This window comes from Rhinopithecus bieti, unplaced genomic scaffold (assembly GCF_001698545.2).
Source record: "Rhinopithecus bieti isolate Rb0 unplaced genomic scaffold, ASM169854v2 scaffold_12138, whole genome shotgun sequence".
Taxonomy (NCBI): domain Eukaryota; kingdom Metazoa; phylum Chordata; class Mammalia; order Primates; family Cercopithecidae; genus Rhinopithecus; species Rhinopithecus bieti.
The window spans coordinates 401,181-418,533 of NW_016807121.1; the positions used below are offsets into that span (position 1 = coordinate 401,181).

The following is a 17,353-nucleotide window of genomic DNA, read 5'->3' on the forward strand; positions in this document are numbered from 1 at the left end:
AAATTTAAAATATGAAACATAAAATCTACACAAAACTGATAAAATCAAGCACAGATACCAGGATTGAAACTTATAATATCCACATGTGAAAGGGAGTCTTGTTTCCTTTCAAGTGCTTTATTCTGCTATGGAACAGTCGAAATGAAGATGTAAAGCTTTGTGGTTAGTTTAAATTATACACTCTGTAGATACTATACCAATTTTAAAAGTTATACATAGACCAACAGATGTCCCTCAGTTCATCTGGATTGATAAGACACTCCAGCTGGATTGCTGAGAACAAATCAGGCAAATGTGGAAAGAAAATCCACCTGTGCAATTTGTTTGCAGAGTTTACTGATGGGCACACTGCACTCCAGGTCCATGATGGCTGCTGCTTTCTTCATCAGAGCTATCATTATAGGCTTCACGCCTCTGACCACCTCCTGAGCCTCGAGTGCTATCAAATTCCTGAAGCTCTACCTCCTCTGTTTCTCCAATTATGTTAGGAACTTCCGGTCTAGATGGCAGAAGATCTTCTAGTTCCTTTATTAAAACAAACAAAAACCAGGTTGGTTCTAACAGTTTCATCAACTTTCCTTTTGATGTATACAATCCAGTGTCATTTCTTTAAGAGTTAAAAAAGGGGCTGGGCGTGGTGGTTCATGCTTATAATCCCACCCAGCACTTTGGGAGGCTGAGGCGGGTGGATGAGGAGGTCAGGAGATTGAGACCAGCCTGGACAACATGGTGAAACCTTGTCTCTACTAAAATACAAAAAATTAGCCGGGCACGGTGGTGGGTACCTGTAATCCCAGCTAGCTGGAAGGCTGAGGCAGGAGAATCGCTTGAACCCAGGAGGTGGAGGTTGCAGTAAGCTGAGACTGTGACACTGCACTCCAGCCTGAATGACAGAGCAAGACTCCATCTCAAAAAAAAATTTAAAAAAAGGAATGTGGACTGGACTTTGAACTCTAAGTAAGAGATCACAAACTCATCACTCACAGGCCAAATCTAGACATCTTTTGTGCAACCTATTGCTTTAAGAACCAAAAAAAAGGTCATTAGCTGCCAATACTTAAACATTAGAAAACTTCTAGAGGAGACATGCCTTCCTGCATCCGGCATGGACAGCAGCTGATGAGAAGGGGGTAGTGGTCCCGCCCTCTGCAAGTGAGGAATCTACTCTCTTCAGGGAGTGCTAGTCCTCACCACCACCCATACCAGGTCTACTTTACTTCTCTACAATTCCCTGCTTGGCCCCATCAACATTTACACCAGCAATACTCCATTTCCTAACAACTAGGAAAGCCTACTAATCACACAAATATACTTTAAAATTGAATGTAACATGACTATTAAGAAACTTGAAGTCAGCTGGGCACGGTGGCTCACAACTGCCATCCCAGAATTTCAGGAGGCAGGAGGATTGCTTGAGACCAGCCTGGACAACATAGCAAGACTCCACCTCTACGAAAAGTTTTGAAAAGCATTAGCAGGGTGTGGTGGAGCACACCTGTAGCGAGCCATGATCATGCCACGGCACACTAGCCTGGGCAACAGAGCGAGACTCTTAAAAATAAAGAAACTTGGCCGGGTGCAGTGGCTCACGCCTGTAATCCCAGGACTTTGGGAGGCCGAGGCGGGCGGATCACGAGTTCAGGAGATCGAGACCATCCTAGCTAACATGGTGAAACCCCATCTCTACTAAAAATACAAAAACAAAATTAGCAGGGCGCGGTGGTGGGTGCCTGTAGTCCCAGCTACTTGGGAGGCTGATGCAGGAGAATGGCATGAACCCAGGAGGCGGAGCTTGCAGTGAGCTGAGATCTGAGATCATGCCACTGCACCCCAGCCTGGGCGACAGAGAGAGACTCCGTCTCAAAAAAAAGAAAAAGGAAAAGGCCAGGCGCGGTGGCTCAAGCCTGGACCTGGGGAAGTCCCGATCACTTTGGGAGGCCGAGACGGGTGGGATCCACGAGGTCAGGAGAGTCGAGACCATCGCTGGCTAAACGCCGGGTCGAAACCCGGCTCTGCTACTAAAAAATACAACAAGTAGCGGGCGCGGGTGCTCGAACGCCTGGCTGAATCCCAGCACTTTGGACGCAGACGGGGGGCGACTCACGACGGTCGAGGAAGAGTCGAGACCAGCCTGGACTAACACGGTGAAACCCCGGTCTCGTGACTGAAGGAGGAAGGCGCGAAAAACGGAGGCCGGGCGGAGGTGCGCGGGCTGTAGCCCAGGGATCGGAGGGGCGGATGCGAGGGAGGAAGTGCGTAAAACCCGGGAGCGAGCGTTGCAGTGAGCTTGAGAGCCAGCCACGCGCGGGACTGCCAGTCGGGCGACAGAAGCGAGACTCCGCCTCAAAAAAAAATAAAAAAATAAATAAATAAATAAATAAAAAATACAAAATAAAAACTAGCCGGGCGAGGTGGCGGGCGCCTGTAGTCCCAGCTACTCAGGAGGCTGAGGCAGGAGTTTGCGTAAACCCGGGAGGCGGAGCTTGCAGTGAGCTGAGATCTGGCCACTGCACTCCAGCCTGGGCAACAGAGCGAGACTCCATCTCAAAAAAAAAAAAAGAAAAAGAAACAGAAACTTACCAGGCATTGTGGCTCATGCCTGTAATCCCAGCTACTTGGTTGGCTAAGGCATGAGAATGACTTGAACCTGGGAGGCGGGGGGTACAGTGAGCTGAGACTGCACCACTGCACTCCAGCTTGGGTGACACAGTGAGACTGGTGTTTCCAAAAAAATTTTTTTTAATTAGCCAGGCGTGGCATCACACACCTGTAGTCCCAGCTCCTCGGGGGGCTGAGGTGAGAGGATCGCTTGAGCCCAGGAAGTCGAGGCTATATAGTAAGCCATGATCACACTACGCCACCCCAGCCTGGGCGACAGAGACCCTGTCTAAAAAACCAAAAACCAAACCCCAAACTTGGAAGTCAACTGTTGTTTAAAGAACACTTACGGAAAGCTTGTCTGGGTTGATCCAGTTGTTTTCAGGAAACTGCACATCAAACTTTATGTAAAGATCACCTTTTTCAAAGGGATTACGATACTGCGGCATCCCTTCACCTCGAACTACACGAACACATCCTATTAAGAGGAAATGATTAATACTTTTACCCAAAAGAGGTGTTCATTTGTTTTTAGAGTTATGCAGTATAAAAAAATTACAAATTGTAAGAATACCTGAAAACCAGAATCGGACAAAATCAAGATTTACCTGGTTCAATTACTTTGCCAGGGGGGTATTTCACCACAATCTGACGTCCATCAAGGTGCTTAAACGTGAACTGAAATCCACATAGAGCTTCAACAAGTCCTATTTTATATGTCATGTGCAAATCATTCCCATCTCTCTGAAATACCTATAAATAAAGCACAAAAGAAATACATTTTCTTAAAAATTATGGAGCTACACCCTGCGGCATTATGTTCGTTGACTTAAATTCCAAACCTTATTTCTACCACTCACTGCAAAGTAGTATGTGAGAAACTTTCATGAGGAAGGTGTACTGGAACTGGTAAACAATGGCATATATAAGAGCAACAGAACTGAGGCCCCCAAAACAGGGCCAGGTATATTCTGCAATTATGGCCCACTTTCAGACTCTGCCTCTGGTGAAAAGGTATAAAAGCCCAGAGGTCTTCTACAGAACAAGCTCATCCTGGAGTGCTCCCCAGACATGATCATAACAGGGAAGGGGGGAGGGTCCAAGGTTAACGTAAAAAAACCTCAACCAGTAACACCCAGCCAGCAAAGTCAAGTGGCTCAATTCCACGCTCCACACACGTACCAACAAGTTTCATATCTCACTAAAATGTAAAACTGGCTCCCCAGACATGATCATAACAGGGAAGGGGGGAGGGTCCAAGGTTAACGTAAAAAAACCTCAACCAGTAACACCCAGCCAGCAAAGTCAAGTGGCTCAATTCCACGCTCCACACACGTACCAACAAGTTTCATATCTCACTAAAATGTAAAACTGGCTCATTCAATATTACACTATAAGCCTATGGACTAGGTAATGCAAAAGGTATTGAGAAAAAGCACAAAGAACGTTTCTGGGCCTTCAATGTGTAGGAAAAATATATCCAATTTCACATGCCCAATCTGCAATTTTTGCTTAGATTTTACAATGGTCACTCTTCTTGTAAAGAACAATCCTGGCTGGTTCACTTATAGAAAATCTAGTAGACAGGTTCTTTTCCTATGTTACTCTCCTAAATTTACCCATTAAACAAAGTTAAACCATTACCTTAACCAATGATTCTCTAAGTGTGGTTCTGGACCAGCAGCTTCAGGAAACTTGTTAGGAACACATATTCTTGGGCCCCACTTCCATTCCTACCAGAAACAAGGCAGGCAGGACCCAGCATCTGTAGTCCTAACAAGCCCTCCAGGCATTCTTGCGTGTGCTAGTTTGAGATCCAAAAAGGTATATTATCTATGCACATTTATGCAAGTGTTCCTCACAATGGGACCAATAGTTTCTTTAATACAGGATTTTTCAACGCATTAAAAATGCTAAGTAGGCCAGGCGCAGTGGCTCATGCCAGTAATCCCAGCACTTTGGGAGGCCAAGGCAGGCGGATCACAAGGTCAGGAGTTCGAGACCAGCCTGGCCAATATGGTGAAACCCCATCTCTACTAAAAATACAAAAATTAGCCAAGCGTGGTGGTGGGCGCCTGTAGTCCCAGCTACTTAGGAGGCTGCGGCAGGAAAATCACTTGAACCTGGGAGGCGGAGACTGCAATGAACCAAGATCGCACCACTGCACTCCAGCCTGGGTGACAGAGCGAGACTCTGTCTCAATTAAAAAAAAAAAAATTTAAAAAGCTAAATATAGGGTCAGAGCTTTGGGAGGCCAGTTCAAAAGAGCAACATAGGGAGACAAAAAATTACAACATAAAATAGGCTAGTTGAGGCAGGATGATCCCTTGAGCCCAGGAGTTGGAGCCTGTGGTAGTAGTCCCTCCTCAATGATCCAGCTACTGCACTCCAGCCTGGATGACAGGACATCCTGTCTCTTAAAAATAATAATAATAAATTTAAAATAAAATGCTAAGTATACTGTAAAATGCAAGTGTTCTAAGAACCATCTTACCAAATATCCTTTCTTAAAGTCATATTATTTTAGGACGGAAGCAGTAGCTCATGCCTATAATCCCAGCACTTTGGAAGGCTGAGGCAGGTGGATCACCTGAGGTCCTGGTCAACAAGGCGAAATTCTGTCTCTACTAAAAATACAAAAACTAGCCGGGTGTGGTGGTACAGGCCTGTAGTCCCAGGCTGAGGCAGGAGAATTGCTTGAACCTGGGGGGTGGAGGTTGCAGTGAACAGAGATTGCGCCACTGCACTCCAGCCTGGGTGACAGAGTGAGATTCCGTCTCAAAAAAAATAAAATAAAAATAAAAAGGAGGGGCAGGGCATGGTGGCTCACACCTATAATCCCAGCACTTTGGGAGGCCAAGGTGGGCAGATCACTTGAGGTCAGGAGTTTGAGACCAGCCTGGCCAATATGGTGAAACCCTGTCTCTACTAAAAATCCAACTGCACCACTGCACTCCAGTCTGGAGGACAGGGTGAGACTCTGTCTCTTAAGAAAAAGAATAGGGAACAGGAAGAGATATGTATTATGTTCTTGTACAGGAGAGTTCAACTGAAAGTGATTTCAATAAAAAATGATTATCAGGATAGTTGTTGCAGTGGAGGGGGAGAAGCTAAACAACTGGATGCTAAAAGTTTAAACAGAATAAACAAGCAAGAATGCCAGAGAGTTTCTGAAAAACAAAATTAATGAGGAGGGACTACCAAAGCACTAGGCCAGAAAACACTTAAAAGTCATAATTTCTGAATAACAAAAGCACAGGTTATAGAGGCGTGACTAACATCACCAGGTTCTGTAGTTTGATGCTGTATAAGTGCACTATGGTAATCAGACCACCAAGACACACAAACGGGCACACTGACAAGTGACATGGCAAGATGACTATAGACGATACAGCACTCCCAAGAAGGAACTAGACAAACTTCCATTCTAACCTTTACCACCTTCTATTTTCTACCTTAGACAACTAGTTACATCTGCCTTCTGTTGAAAATTCCATGCCAATTCCACTGCTGCCAACAACTTTCAGAGATTACTTACTTCCCAACACCTCCCCACAGGCCCCAAGAAAGAAGCTTATTCATAATCTCATTTGACTCTTTAATATCTGAAAAGTCCAGGGAAGCCAAAGCTAGTAAATGGGGCCCAGACCTTAAGTCCTTTGCCTCGAAATCCAATGATCTACTTTTAAAACCCAATTTATTATGCAGCAACATTAAAACTAAACTTAGGAATAAAACAGGTTTTACCATCAGTCTGACATGCCTCAAACCAAAAAAATCATCTTTCTTCTGCAAATAAGCATTCCTTCTTCACTTCCTCACTACCGTGCTGCTGCACTGCCAGACATCATTTGACAATGAACCCCAAACTACTCCAAGGATTCTATCAATGAAAATGCCTAGGCATTGTCTGTACCATTTTACAACACAGTCTAACCTACATCCAAGCAGAATTCCCAATTATTTAGCTGTCTTGCTAGTTTTCTCCTTCATATTCCTGGTATGGTGCTGTGCACAGCAGCAAGACTGAATGAACAAGGAAGTAGCTAAAATGTTAACAAATAGCAAATCTTGTAAATATTTCATCCTATAAGACCCAAAGGCAGAATTCTAAAAACTACTCTTATTTTTTGACAACCTAGGAGACGTTTGCTATTTGTAGGGTTGGCAATTTCCACAAAAAGCCAAAATACATAATTTGTAGCTTTGCTGAGTCATGAAAGCTGACTAGCACGCCCTGATTGTCCAGGAGATCAAGTCTGACCTTGTGAGGGATTACAACCAAATTTCTAAAACCCGGATCTCAATATGGCTTTGTTGTTCTCTATTGGATTCTTAAAGTGATTTTTAACATTTACTCTATTTGAAGAAATGACCACCACAGAAGGATGATCTCCTTCTTTATCAAATATATAACCTTTAAATTTCAAATGGATAATCAGCTTACCCACCTTTTAGAATTAAAAGAATAACCTTTCACTGAACATAATACAAATTTACCATTTCTCTGTGTTGACTGGGCTTATGCATAGGAGAAAATTTTAGGGCAAACTAAAAAGGAGGTTAACCTGTGATGTAATGACTTTCAGAGGAAAGCATGAGTAAATGTGATCAAGTACAAAGCTAGAGTCCTATTAAGTGCTTCTAACATTCAAGAATTTAGGTGATGACTGGAGGGGTTTTTCATGAATAGCTCCAGATATACTCTTTATGAGTAAGGTCTACAGTATACAATATGGACATTAAAAATACACAAGTGCAATGCTAAAATCAAAATAACATACACTAGGCTGGGCACGGTGGCTCACACCTGTAATCCCAGCACTTTGGGAGGTCGAGACAGGCGGATTGCTTGAGCTCAGGAGTTCAAGACCAGCCTGGGCAATATGGCAAGACCCTGTCTCTACTAAAAATACAAAAACAAAACAAAACAAAACAAAACAAAAAACCCCAAAAAACAGATGGGCATGATGGTGCGTCAGTTGTCCCAACTACTTGGGAGGCTGAGATAGGAGGATTGCTTGGGCCCAGGGGCAAAGGTTGCAGTGATCCCAGATCACGCCACTGTACTCCAGCTTGGGCAACAGAGCAAGACCATCTCAAAAACAAAAACCCCCCAAAACATACACTAGTGACCACATTCTTCAGAAACTTCTAAAAAAATGTTTTTTTTTTTTTTTTTTTTTTAAAAATCCCAGAACTCTTTCAAGGATAGCTCACTTGGCTACCCAGTAAGTAAAAACCAAATCAACAGAGCAGCAGTTTAACAGTGAAAAAACAGGCTGCCTTAGACCAACTGGTCCAACGCCCAATGCCCTTATTTTCATAAACAAAGAAACTGAGACAGTAAGATTACCTACGGTTAAAGTGCTAGTCAACGACCAAGCTAGGGGAGAATCGCTTGAACTTGGGAGGCGGAAGTTGCAGTGAGCCAAGATTGCGCCACTGCACTCCAACCTGGGTGCAGTCAAAAAAACTGTCAAAAAAAAAAAAAGACCAACGCTGGGTGCAGTGGCTCCCACTTTTAATCCCAGCACTTTGGGAGGCTGAGGCAGGTGCACCACCTGAGGTCGGGAGCTCAAGACCAGCCTGACCAACATGGAGAAAGCCTGTCTCTACTAAAAATAAAAATTAGCCAGGAGTGGTGGTGCGCGCCTGTATTCCCAGCTACTCGGGAGCCTGAGGCAGGAGAATCACTTGAACCCGGGAGGCAGAGGTTGCAGCGAGCCGAGATCACGCCACTGCACTCCAACAACAGTGAAACTCCATCTCGGGGGGGAAGAAAAAACCAGGCCAGGACTAAAACTGACTCTTACAGTGCTTCTAACTGCACCTGCCTTGTTAGTGTTTCTTACACAAGCCTGCCTCAGGAATTTGCCATGATTCCCTTAACTTCTCCAGTGTGCAGTGTTGCTCCAGGGACTCCAAACAGATCTAACCTATTTCTCACAAGCAAGAAGTACTTCTGAATAAAACAAAACACAAAAAACTAAAAAAAGGAAAATCACCTCATGTTCTTTCTCCTGTAGCAAAAGAACAATGTCTCCAGGTTCCACTCCTGGGGCCTGGTCTGCTTCCCCAGTGAATGTAATTCTCTGTCCATGTTTCATGCCTTTGTCTACGTGGACTTCAAGAATCTTCACTTCTTTAATCACCTTCTTCCCTTCACATTTTTTACAGCGGTCTTTTTCATTAATTACCTCTCCTGGAAAAAGAAGTCATTGAAACTTTCAGCAAGAGTACTATACTGTACTCTTAATATTCTTATCCTTTAAATATACTTTCTGAACTTCTTTTAATCGCTACCTAAATTTTTATTCAAAGCAGCATTCTGAGGCCAAGCATAGTGGCTCAAGCCTGCAATCCCAATCCCAATATTTTGTGAGGTCAGGGTGGTAGGATCACTTGAGCTCAGGATCTGAGACCAGCCTAGCAACACAGTGAGACCTTGCTTCTACTACAAATAAAAAAAGTTAGCCGGCATGGTAGTGCACACTTGTAATCCTGGCTACTCGGGAGGCTGAGGAGGGAGGACTGCTGGAGGTCGAAGCTGCAGTGAGTTATACTCATGCCACTGCACCCCAGTCTGAGTGACAGTGTAAGGCCACGTCTCAAAACAAAACAAAAAAAAGCATTATTCTGAATAACAAAAACTTACATCTTACTACTGCAGATTGCCTGAAGGACTCAGCTTCCCACTATTTCAGAATGTAATGTATCCATACCATGTTTAGGGCAACACAGCTTTTCTCTTCTATATATTCTTCTGAAATATTTAATTATGGTATAAAAAAGCAAAACTGTGATTATACATAGTATAGTGTGAAAAAATTGCGTCACTTTCTAATAGCTAATTACTGGCACATTTGAAGGCTTAGAAAGATGTGTGTAACTATTTAGGGGCTGTTTCTGTAACAGTACTTTTGCAAAGTATGTTCTGCAAAACACCAGTTCTTCAAAATGGTAATGGTGGCGGGGCATGGTGGCTCACACCTGTACTCCCAGCCCTTTGGGAGGCCAAGGTGGGAGGATCACCTGAGGTCAGGAGTTTGAGACCAGCCTGGCCAACAGGGCAAAACCCTGTCTCCACTGAAAATACAAAAATCAGCCGGGTGTCATGGTGGGCGCCTGTAATCCCAGCTACTCAGGCGGCTGAGGCAGCAGAATCATTTGAGTCAGGGAGGCAGAGGTTGCGGTGAGCTGAGATCATGCAACTGCACTATAGTCTGGGCAACAGAGCAAGACTCTGTCTCACATTAAAAAAAAAAAAAGGTAATGGTACATGAGAAAAGATTTCAGTTAACTTTGGTTTCTTGATAGTGGGAGTTAGCAATTTTAATAAAATAAAAGGAGGCCAAGAGTGGTGGCTAACACCTGTAATCCCAGCCCTTTGGGAGGCTGGGGCAGGAGGATTGCTTGAATCCAGGAGTTCGAGACCAGCCTGGGCAACATGGCAAAACCCCGTCTCTACAAGAAATACAAAAATTAGCTGGGCGTGGTGGCAAGCACCTGTGGTCTCAGTTAATTGTGGGGTGAGGGGCTGAGTGGGAGGATTGCTTGAGCGTGGGTGGTGGAAGCTGCAGTGAGCTGAGAATGCGCCACGGCACTCCAGCAAAACCCTATCTCCAAATATAATAATTTTAAAAAATAAAGTAAAATGCCAAGATTCTCCAGGAAGGAAACATCATATGTAGCTTCTCATAATTATCTCATCACTTCCAATAGCAATGTAGAAAAGGATGCTCTTGAACTATACTGTCTAATGTGGTAGCCACTATCTACCTGTAGCTACTTAAGTTTATGTTTAAATTAATTCAAATTTAAAATAGTTCCCCAGTCACAGTAGCCACATATGAAGTATGCAGTAGTCATAGGTGATTAATGGCTACTGTACTGAACACTGCAGATACAGAACACTTCCATCAGCACACAAAAAAATTCTATTGGATAGCACTGCTCTAGAATGGCAGGGGTGGGAGGAGCTACTTGTTTTTGTAATTAAAATTTTAATCAGAACACAGCCATACCCGTTTGTCTGTGGCTATAAAAGCACTAAAAAGTCAGAGGTGAGTAGTTGTGACAAAAACTATTTGGCCCACAAAGACTAAATTATTTACTTCTGTGAGGACAGTTTCAATCTCAAGATCAATTCTTTAAAGCTAACTAAAGGTTACAGTAAAATCTTCCACTTATCAGAGTAACTAAACAAGTAATTGTTTAGTTACTTGTTTAGTTATTTATTATTAATTTGTCCCTTTGTAGTTTAAAAGGTTCTGTTTGAGAAAGGAGATAGTCCTCCCATGGTGGTCATTTCTACAGAGATAGTATATAAAAGATTATATTTGATAAAGAAGAAAATAGCAAAGGAACAAATAATCACCTTGCCCCTCTTTTCAGAATTAAGGAGTCACCTTTCACTAACACAATACAAATCTACTGTTTCTCTACGTTCACTGGGCTTAAGCATAATGGAGTAATTACTTTCACGCTTTTATTTTTTGCAACAGGGTCTTGTTCTGTCACCCTGGCTGGAGTGCACTGGTATGATCACGGCTCACCGCTCCCTTGAACTCCTGGGCTCAAACAATCCTCCCGCCTCAGCCTCCCAGGCAGCTGGGACCACAGACATGCCCTGAGCCCCTGATTACATATTTTTCTACACTTTTTTTCCTACAGTAATGATGTCTCCCTATCTTGCCCAAGCTGGCCTCGAACTCCTGGGCTCAAGCAATCCACCTCTGTCTCCCAAAGTGCTGGAATCATAGGAATAAGCTAACGCATCCGGCCTCCTTTTTCTTTAATAAGATGTAAACAATACCCTTTGAAATAAAAAATTGTAAACCTCTCCAATATCTGCATTCTCAATCCATTTCAACATAAAAGCAGAGAAGTACTGGCACACATACCTTCTCCATTACAATCAGAGCATACAGACTGCATCTGTTGTACCATTCCTGGAGCCAGCTGTCTGATCATGATGCGCACACCCCGACCTCGACAAGCACTACACTTCTGGACAGCTCCAGACTTTCCGCCTTGGCTAAAGCAAACACAAGTTATGCATTAGGTTTTTGTCCACAGACCACTCCAATAAGCTATGACACACAGAAATTGTGCTTTTACCTTATCTTCAACCCCAATAACTTGTATTTAAACACAATAACTTGTGTTTAAATTGACTTTCAGAAGTATCAGAAAATGTTCTGCTAAGATTTATTTATTTATTTCTTGAGATGGAGTCTCACTTTGTCACCCAGGCTGGAGCGCAGTGGCGCAATCTTGGTTTACTGCAACCTCCACCTCCCAGGTTCAGGTGATTCTCCTGCCTTAGGTGATCCACCCACCTCAGCCTCCCAAAGTGCTGGGATTACAGGTGTGAGCCACTGCACCCGGCCGTTAAGTTTTAACTCATAACAATTTTTACCTGGTACAGACATTCCGTGTGACACTTAAAGAACAGACAAAATGTACCCAATAAACCAGAGGACACACTTACCCACTGCATGCACTACAGAGTACATTCTTGCTAAGTTGGAGTTTGGTTGTCTTGCCATTATACAGATCTTCTAATGATACTCTGGAAAGAAAATAATCAGCTTCAATCAAATTTTGCCACATTTTCTCAAATACAAGATATAAATAACAGCTGATACAGCAAATTCATTATCAACTTTTAAAACAGAATTCAAAAATACCTCATAATCTCACATTAAATCAATTCAACTGAGGTTTATTTTATGGCTGAAATTAACAGAAATACTTTATGACTACAGACAGTATACATACCATACTCAAAGTCAGAGCCTATAGCATCAGGCCAACAATTTGCTGTGGTGGAATTTCTGATAAAGCTGATGACTTCACAAACTCAAACATCACAACCTTCTGTTCTGGGGCATAAGCCCTCCACCTAACTCCTGAGAAAAACCCTTCAGAAGAGGTACGATTATTCCCATTTTATGTGATAAAACTGAGGCACAGAACAGTCAAGTAACTTGCCTAAGATCACATAGATGTCTGGCTCCAGAGTCCCTGTTTCCTCCATGGACAATTTAGAAAGGCTACAAAGTTTTATTTCAGCTTAAGGGAGTCACTTAGATGGCATATGTCTTAAAAAAAAATAAAAGTGGCCCTACCAATAGTATGACAGAAATGAGGGAAAGAATCGTTTTTCATGCCAGGTGCAGTGGCTCATGCCTATAATCCCAGCACTTCAGGAGAACGAGGAGGGAGGATTGCTTGAGCCCAGGAGTTCAAGACCAGCCTGAGCAACTTAGAGAGACCTCATCTTTACCAAAAAATAAAAAATAATTAGCCAGGAATAGTGGCATGTCTGAAGTCCCAGCTACCCAGGAGGCTGAGGCAGCGGAATTGCTTAAGCCCTGGAGATTGAGGCTGCAGTGAGCTGAGATCGCACCACTGCACTCCAGCCTGGAGGACAGAGTGAGACAAGTACTTATGTGTGGAGTTTTCTACTTGTGGCATCATGATGGTGCTCAAAAAGTTTCATATTTTGGAGCATTTCAGATTTCAGATTAGGAATGGTCATCCTGTAATGATTTGCTTTAAAATCCTGGGAGTTACAGGAACAAAAAAATAGTTAAAAGTATTTTACAAAGCACCTACACTATTTTGTGATATTCAGACTTTCTCAAAATTGTTATTCTCAGAAACTTAAAACTGTTGTAGACAGGATAAGAATACCACATGTAAGGACAAAACATTACCAACAACACTGTCAAATAATGACCTATCTACAGCTGAGTCTTAGACAAAAAAGCTTGTTGCATCTTGTATACTCTCTGTAACAAATCATTTTTTAAAATCGGCTTTTCCCCTACATATTAAATTACAATTGATATGCACAACCAGTACCCTAAGCCAGAAAAAAATATACATTTCAACAAAGAAGGCCAAGGAAGGAAAAATGCAGGTAATGGTTTGGCAGGGCTGGCACTCTCCACTAGTGGGGCCTAAACTGGCACAATCCCTCTGCAAGGCAATTTAGTTGTATTTAACAGCCTCAAAACACTCATGCCTGCCTGGAAATCTCTGCCAAGGAGAAACAAAGCTCTACATAAAGATACTCATAGCAGCACTATCTATTACAGAAAAAAAAAACCTGGCAATACCCTATATAAAAGGTAAATGATTAAATCATGGAATGCAGTATTATAAACACAGTATTTGTAATAACAGGAAAATTTGAAATGTTAAAACAGCAGAAAACTGTTTTACTATATAGCATAACATTTATTTAAACATGAAGAACTATAAAGTACAGACAGCACTCTTTTGATCCTATTTTCCTTTTAGACTATTTCTATATTAAAGAAAAATATAAACGAATTAACCTGCACTGCACAAATATTACCATTGGAATGGTATCCAAATGTTAATTTCTGAGGGTAAATTCTTTTAAAAAACAAATTTAAGGATTTAATGAGACTCAAGTTAACAGATAACATGACTTCCTCTAATTTACTCAAGTGTATAAACTAGGATATTATGAAATATTTTAAGTACCTGAACTTCAGCCACTGATATTTGCTAATAAAATAATTTATCGGTCCACGAAAAAAAGAATGGGAAAAAAGACCTCCCAGATTTTGCAAAGTGAAATAGCTAATTTCATACTGGAGAGGGCTTGTGGATTCACAGTCTAAGATCAAGGTCAGGCACCATTCATGTGTTGGCAGGTTAATGTCAGGCTGGAAGCCAGCAAGCTCCATGGAAACCAACTTAGGAGAGTTCACACTGAGGAACAAGTAATGAGTGACTCTAACATGTACACAAAGTAGGCAGACAGTCACTCATTTTTAGTTTTTAAATAAAAGGTAACTTGGAAGATTCATACACTTCAAAGAAAATTGGCTGGGTGCAGTGTCTTATGCCTGTAATCCCAGCACTTCGGGAGGCTGAGGCGGGCAGATCACCTGAGCTCAGGAATTCAAGACCAGCCTGGCCAACATGGCGAAACCCTGTCTCTACTAAAAAAATACAAAAATTAGCCCGGCATGGTGGCAGGTGCCTGTAATCCCAACTACTTGGGAGGCTGAGGCAGGAGAATTGCTTGAACTTCAGAGGCGGAGGTTGCAGTGAGCCTAGATGGTGCCACTACACTCCAACCTGGGCGACAGAGTGAGACTCCATTTCAAAAAAAAAAGATCAGGCACGGTGGCTCACGCCTGTAATCCCAGCACTTTGGGAGGCCGAGGCAGGCAGATTACCTGAGGTTGGGAGTTCGAGACCAGCATGACCAACATGGAGGAACCCCCCCCCCCCCAACCTCTACTAAAAATACAAAATTAGCCGGGTGTGGTGCCACGTCTGTAATTCCAGCTACTCGGGAGGCTGAAGACAGGAGAATCACTTGAACCCAGGAGGCGGAGGTTGCAGTGAGCTGAGATTGTGCCATTGCACTCCAGCATGGGCAACAAAAGCGAAACTCCATCTCAAAAAAAGAAAGAAAAGAAAAAACAAAATGATCTTCACACTTGAAATTTTAAGTCCTATAATAACATGCAGCCTCAGAACCATATAAAACCACCTTCCTCTTGTTAAAAAATATCTACCATCCTTTTAAGAGCTACAGCAAAACAGAAACAGTCAGATAATCAAATTCTATTTAGTCACCGAAAGAAGACGAGGCACATGGAAGTTTTTCTAATGAAGGACAGAACATTCTATGAGTTTTTTTTCTTCTACTGAGTCAATATTCCACTTGACAAAAAGTACCTAATTTTTTAAAACAACAAAACAAGATATTCACTTGAGTGGATGCATCATGTCCTCTCCTCTTCTTCTGCCATTTCGACTTCTACTCTGATTGCCCATGAAGCCGAACAATCCCCCACCAAAAATGTGAGAGAAAATATCATCCATGCCACCACCTCCGCCGCTGCCTTCCCGAAGACCTTGCTCTCCGTATCTGTCATATAACTCACGCTTCTCAGGATTTGATAGTACTTCATATGCAAAACTTATTTCTTTAAACTATAAAGAAAAGGTGAAAATAAAATAATTGCATTTTCAAGTAGAAGAGTGGGGAGAGGCTATGGGAATCCAGAATCCATTTAATTCTAATAAAAGGGACAAGTTACCTTTGACTTGATTCTGCTTCTATTTACCACCCACCACTCCTCAGAATGGTAGTACTCTTATTCTAAAACTAAAATACTCTTTGACATTATGAAAATGTGGCTGTGTGGGCATAGTTGGATTTTTTTCCTGCAATATTCCTTTTTTTTCAAGGAGGGCAATTTAAGTTAAAACTAAAACCCCCGGAATAAAAAAAATGACAAATAACTTACTTTGTCTCCTGCATTTGGATTCTTATCAGGATGATATTCCTTGGCTAACTTTCTGTATGCCTTTGAAAATGGATAAAAACAAAGAAGGTTATAACTAAACACCAGTTTAAAGTTTTGTAATAACTTAATATCCACTTTTCTGAAAAGTAATGTTCTAGAGTTATAACCTTCCAAAAATATTTTCTATTTGTATTCTTTGGCATTTTCTCGCGATACTGTTTACTAATGTAATATAACCAAGTAGACTGTAGTTATACTTCAAAATAGTTACAGTGACGTAAAAACCAGATAAAACAATGAAGCAATGCCATAGGGAAAAACAAAACGTTCAACCATTATCCATATTTTCCCTATCGTCAAGTGTCTGATGGCCAAGTAACCAGACCAAGACCACCCTAATAAATTCGAGATAAATGACTGTTAAGCTTTACGGACTGCAAAACATTACTATAAATCAAGCTAAAGTCACAATTCCTGCTCCCAATGGCTCATGCCTTCCTTCTAACTGTAACAACATGAAAAAGTCAAGGTGGTCCTAGGTACTGTTTTTAGGTGTTTTATTTGCACGTGGTGGTTAACTGGGGTCGTGGTGGCAACTTTGGTGGTAGTAAAGTTGCACACTCTCAACGAGGTGTTTGGGTCCTACAGCACTTAAATCTTCATTCACGGAGGCTCGTGAATTATATAATACAGACTAGCATTTCCGGTAAGGTAACAGGAAGTCCACTGCACTCTTCTCACTGCCTAAGGAGCATTCTCATTTTTCTCGGCTTACAAATCCGGATGCTCTTAGCCCGGTGAGGATGCTGTGGGGCTTAAACGCCTCGTGTGCTTTGAAATCCTGAGATTTCAAAGATATCGCAGTATTGCAAACAGCGATAAAAGGCCTTCTATTCATGTTTATTGAACACTCAGGCGTTTGGCTGGGACCACGGCTTATTCCTAAGCAGGTACAGGACATTAGCATTACCTGACCACAGAACAATGCATCCAAACACAGACCCACGCTACCTCCGGGTCAATGGGCGAGGGAGGAAGAGAGGGAGGAGCTCCCGCAGCCTGCAGCTGGGGATCCCAGGAAACAACCCCATCTGCCCGAGGCGCTCTGTGGGGGCGGCCTCGACCTCCCCGCCGGACCTCCCCGCCGTTTTTCCCCGCGGAGCACCAGACCCGGGGCCGACGGCCGCGGGGCGGACAGCTTCTCTCCCGGGGCCGGGATGCGCTGAGCACCTCGGTCCAACCTGTTTTTCCGGGGTGGTGACCTCGACGCGGAGAGCCGGGCGAGCTGCTGCCTCCTGGGGAGACCGGCCCCGGCGCTAGCCCGAGGAGGGAGGAAGGGCTACCGTCGTGTTTGCGCAGGAGTGAGTTTTATTTGCTGCATCTGCGGGCGGGCGGGGCCGCGGCCCCAGGTCGAGCCGAGGCCGGAGTGCGCGGCTCGGGAA

At 43.0% G+C, this 17,353-nt stretch overlaps 1 protein-coding gene across 1 annotated transcript in view; it reads right to left on the reverse strand.

Annotated features, from left to right (window-relative positions):
* Positions 1–98: 98 nt before the first annotated feature.
* DNAJA2 (DnaJ heat shock protein family (Hsp40) member A2) overlaps positions 99–17,353 on the reverse strand; it is an 18,004-nt gene continuing 749 nt past the window's right edge. The window contains exons 2-9 of the mRNA XM_017880285.1: positions 15,912–15,971; positions 15,371–15,594; positions 12,095–12,175; positions 11,505–11,638; positions 8,607–8,803; positions 3,207–3,351; positions 2,949–3,076; positions 99–525 (exon numbers count right to left, since the gene is read on the reverse strand). Of these exons, the coding sequence (XP_017735774.1) occupies positions 334–525; positions 2,949–3,076; positions 3,207–3,351; positions 8,607–8,803; positions 11,505–11,638; positions 12,095–12,175; positions 15,371–15,594; positions 15,912–15,971 (1,161 nt within the window). The 3' untranslated portion in view covers positions 99–333. The remainder of the gene's footprint in view (positions 526–2,948; positions 3,077–3,206; positions 3,352–8,606; positions 8,804–11,504; positions 11,639–12,094; positions 12,176–15,370; positions 15,595–15,911; positions 15,972–17,353) is intronic.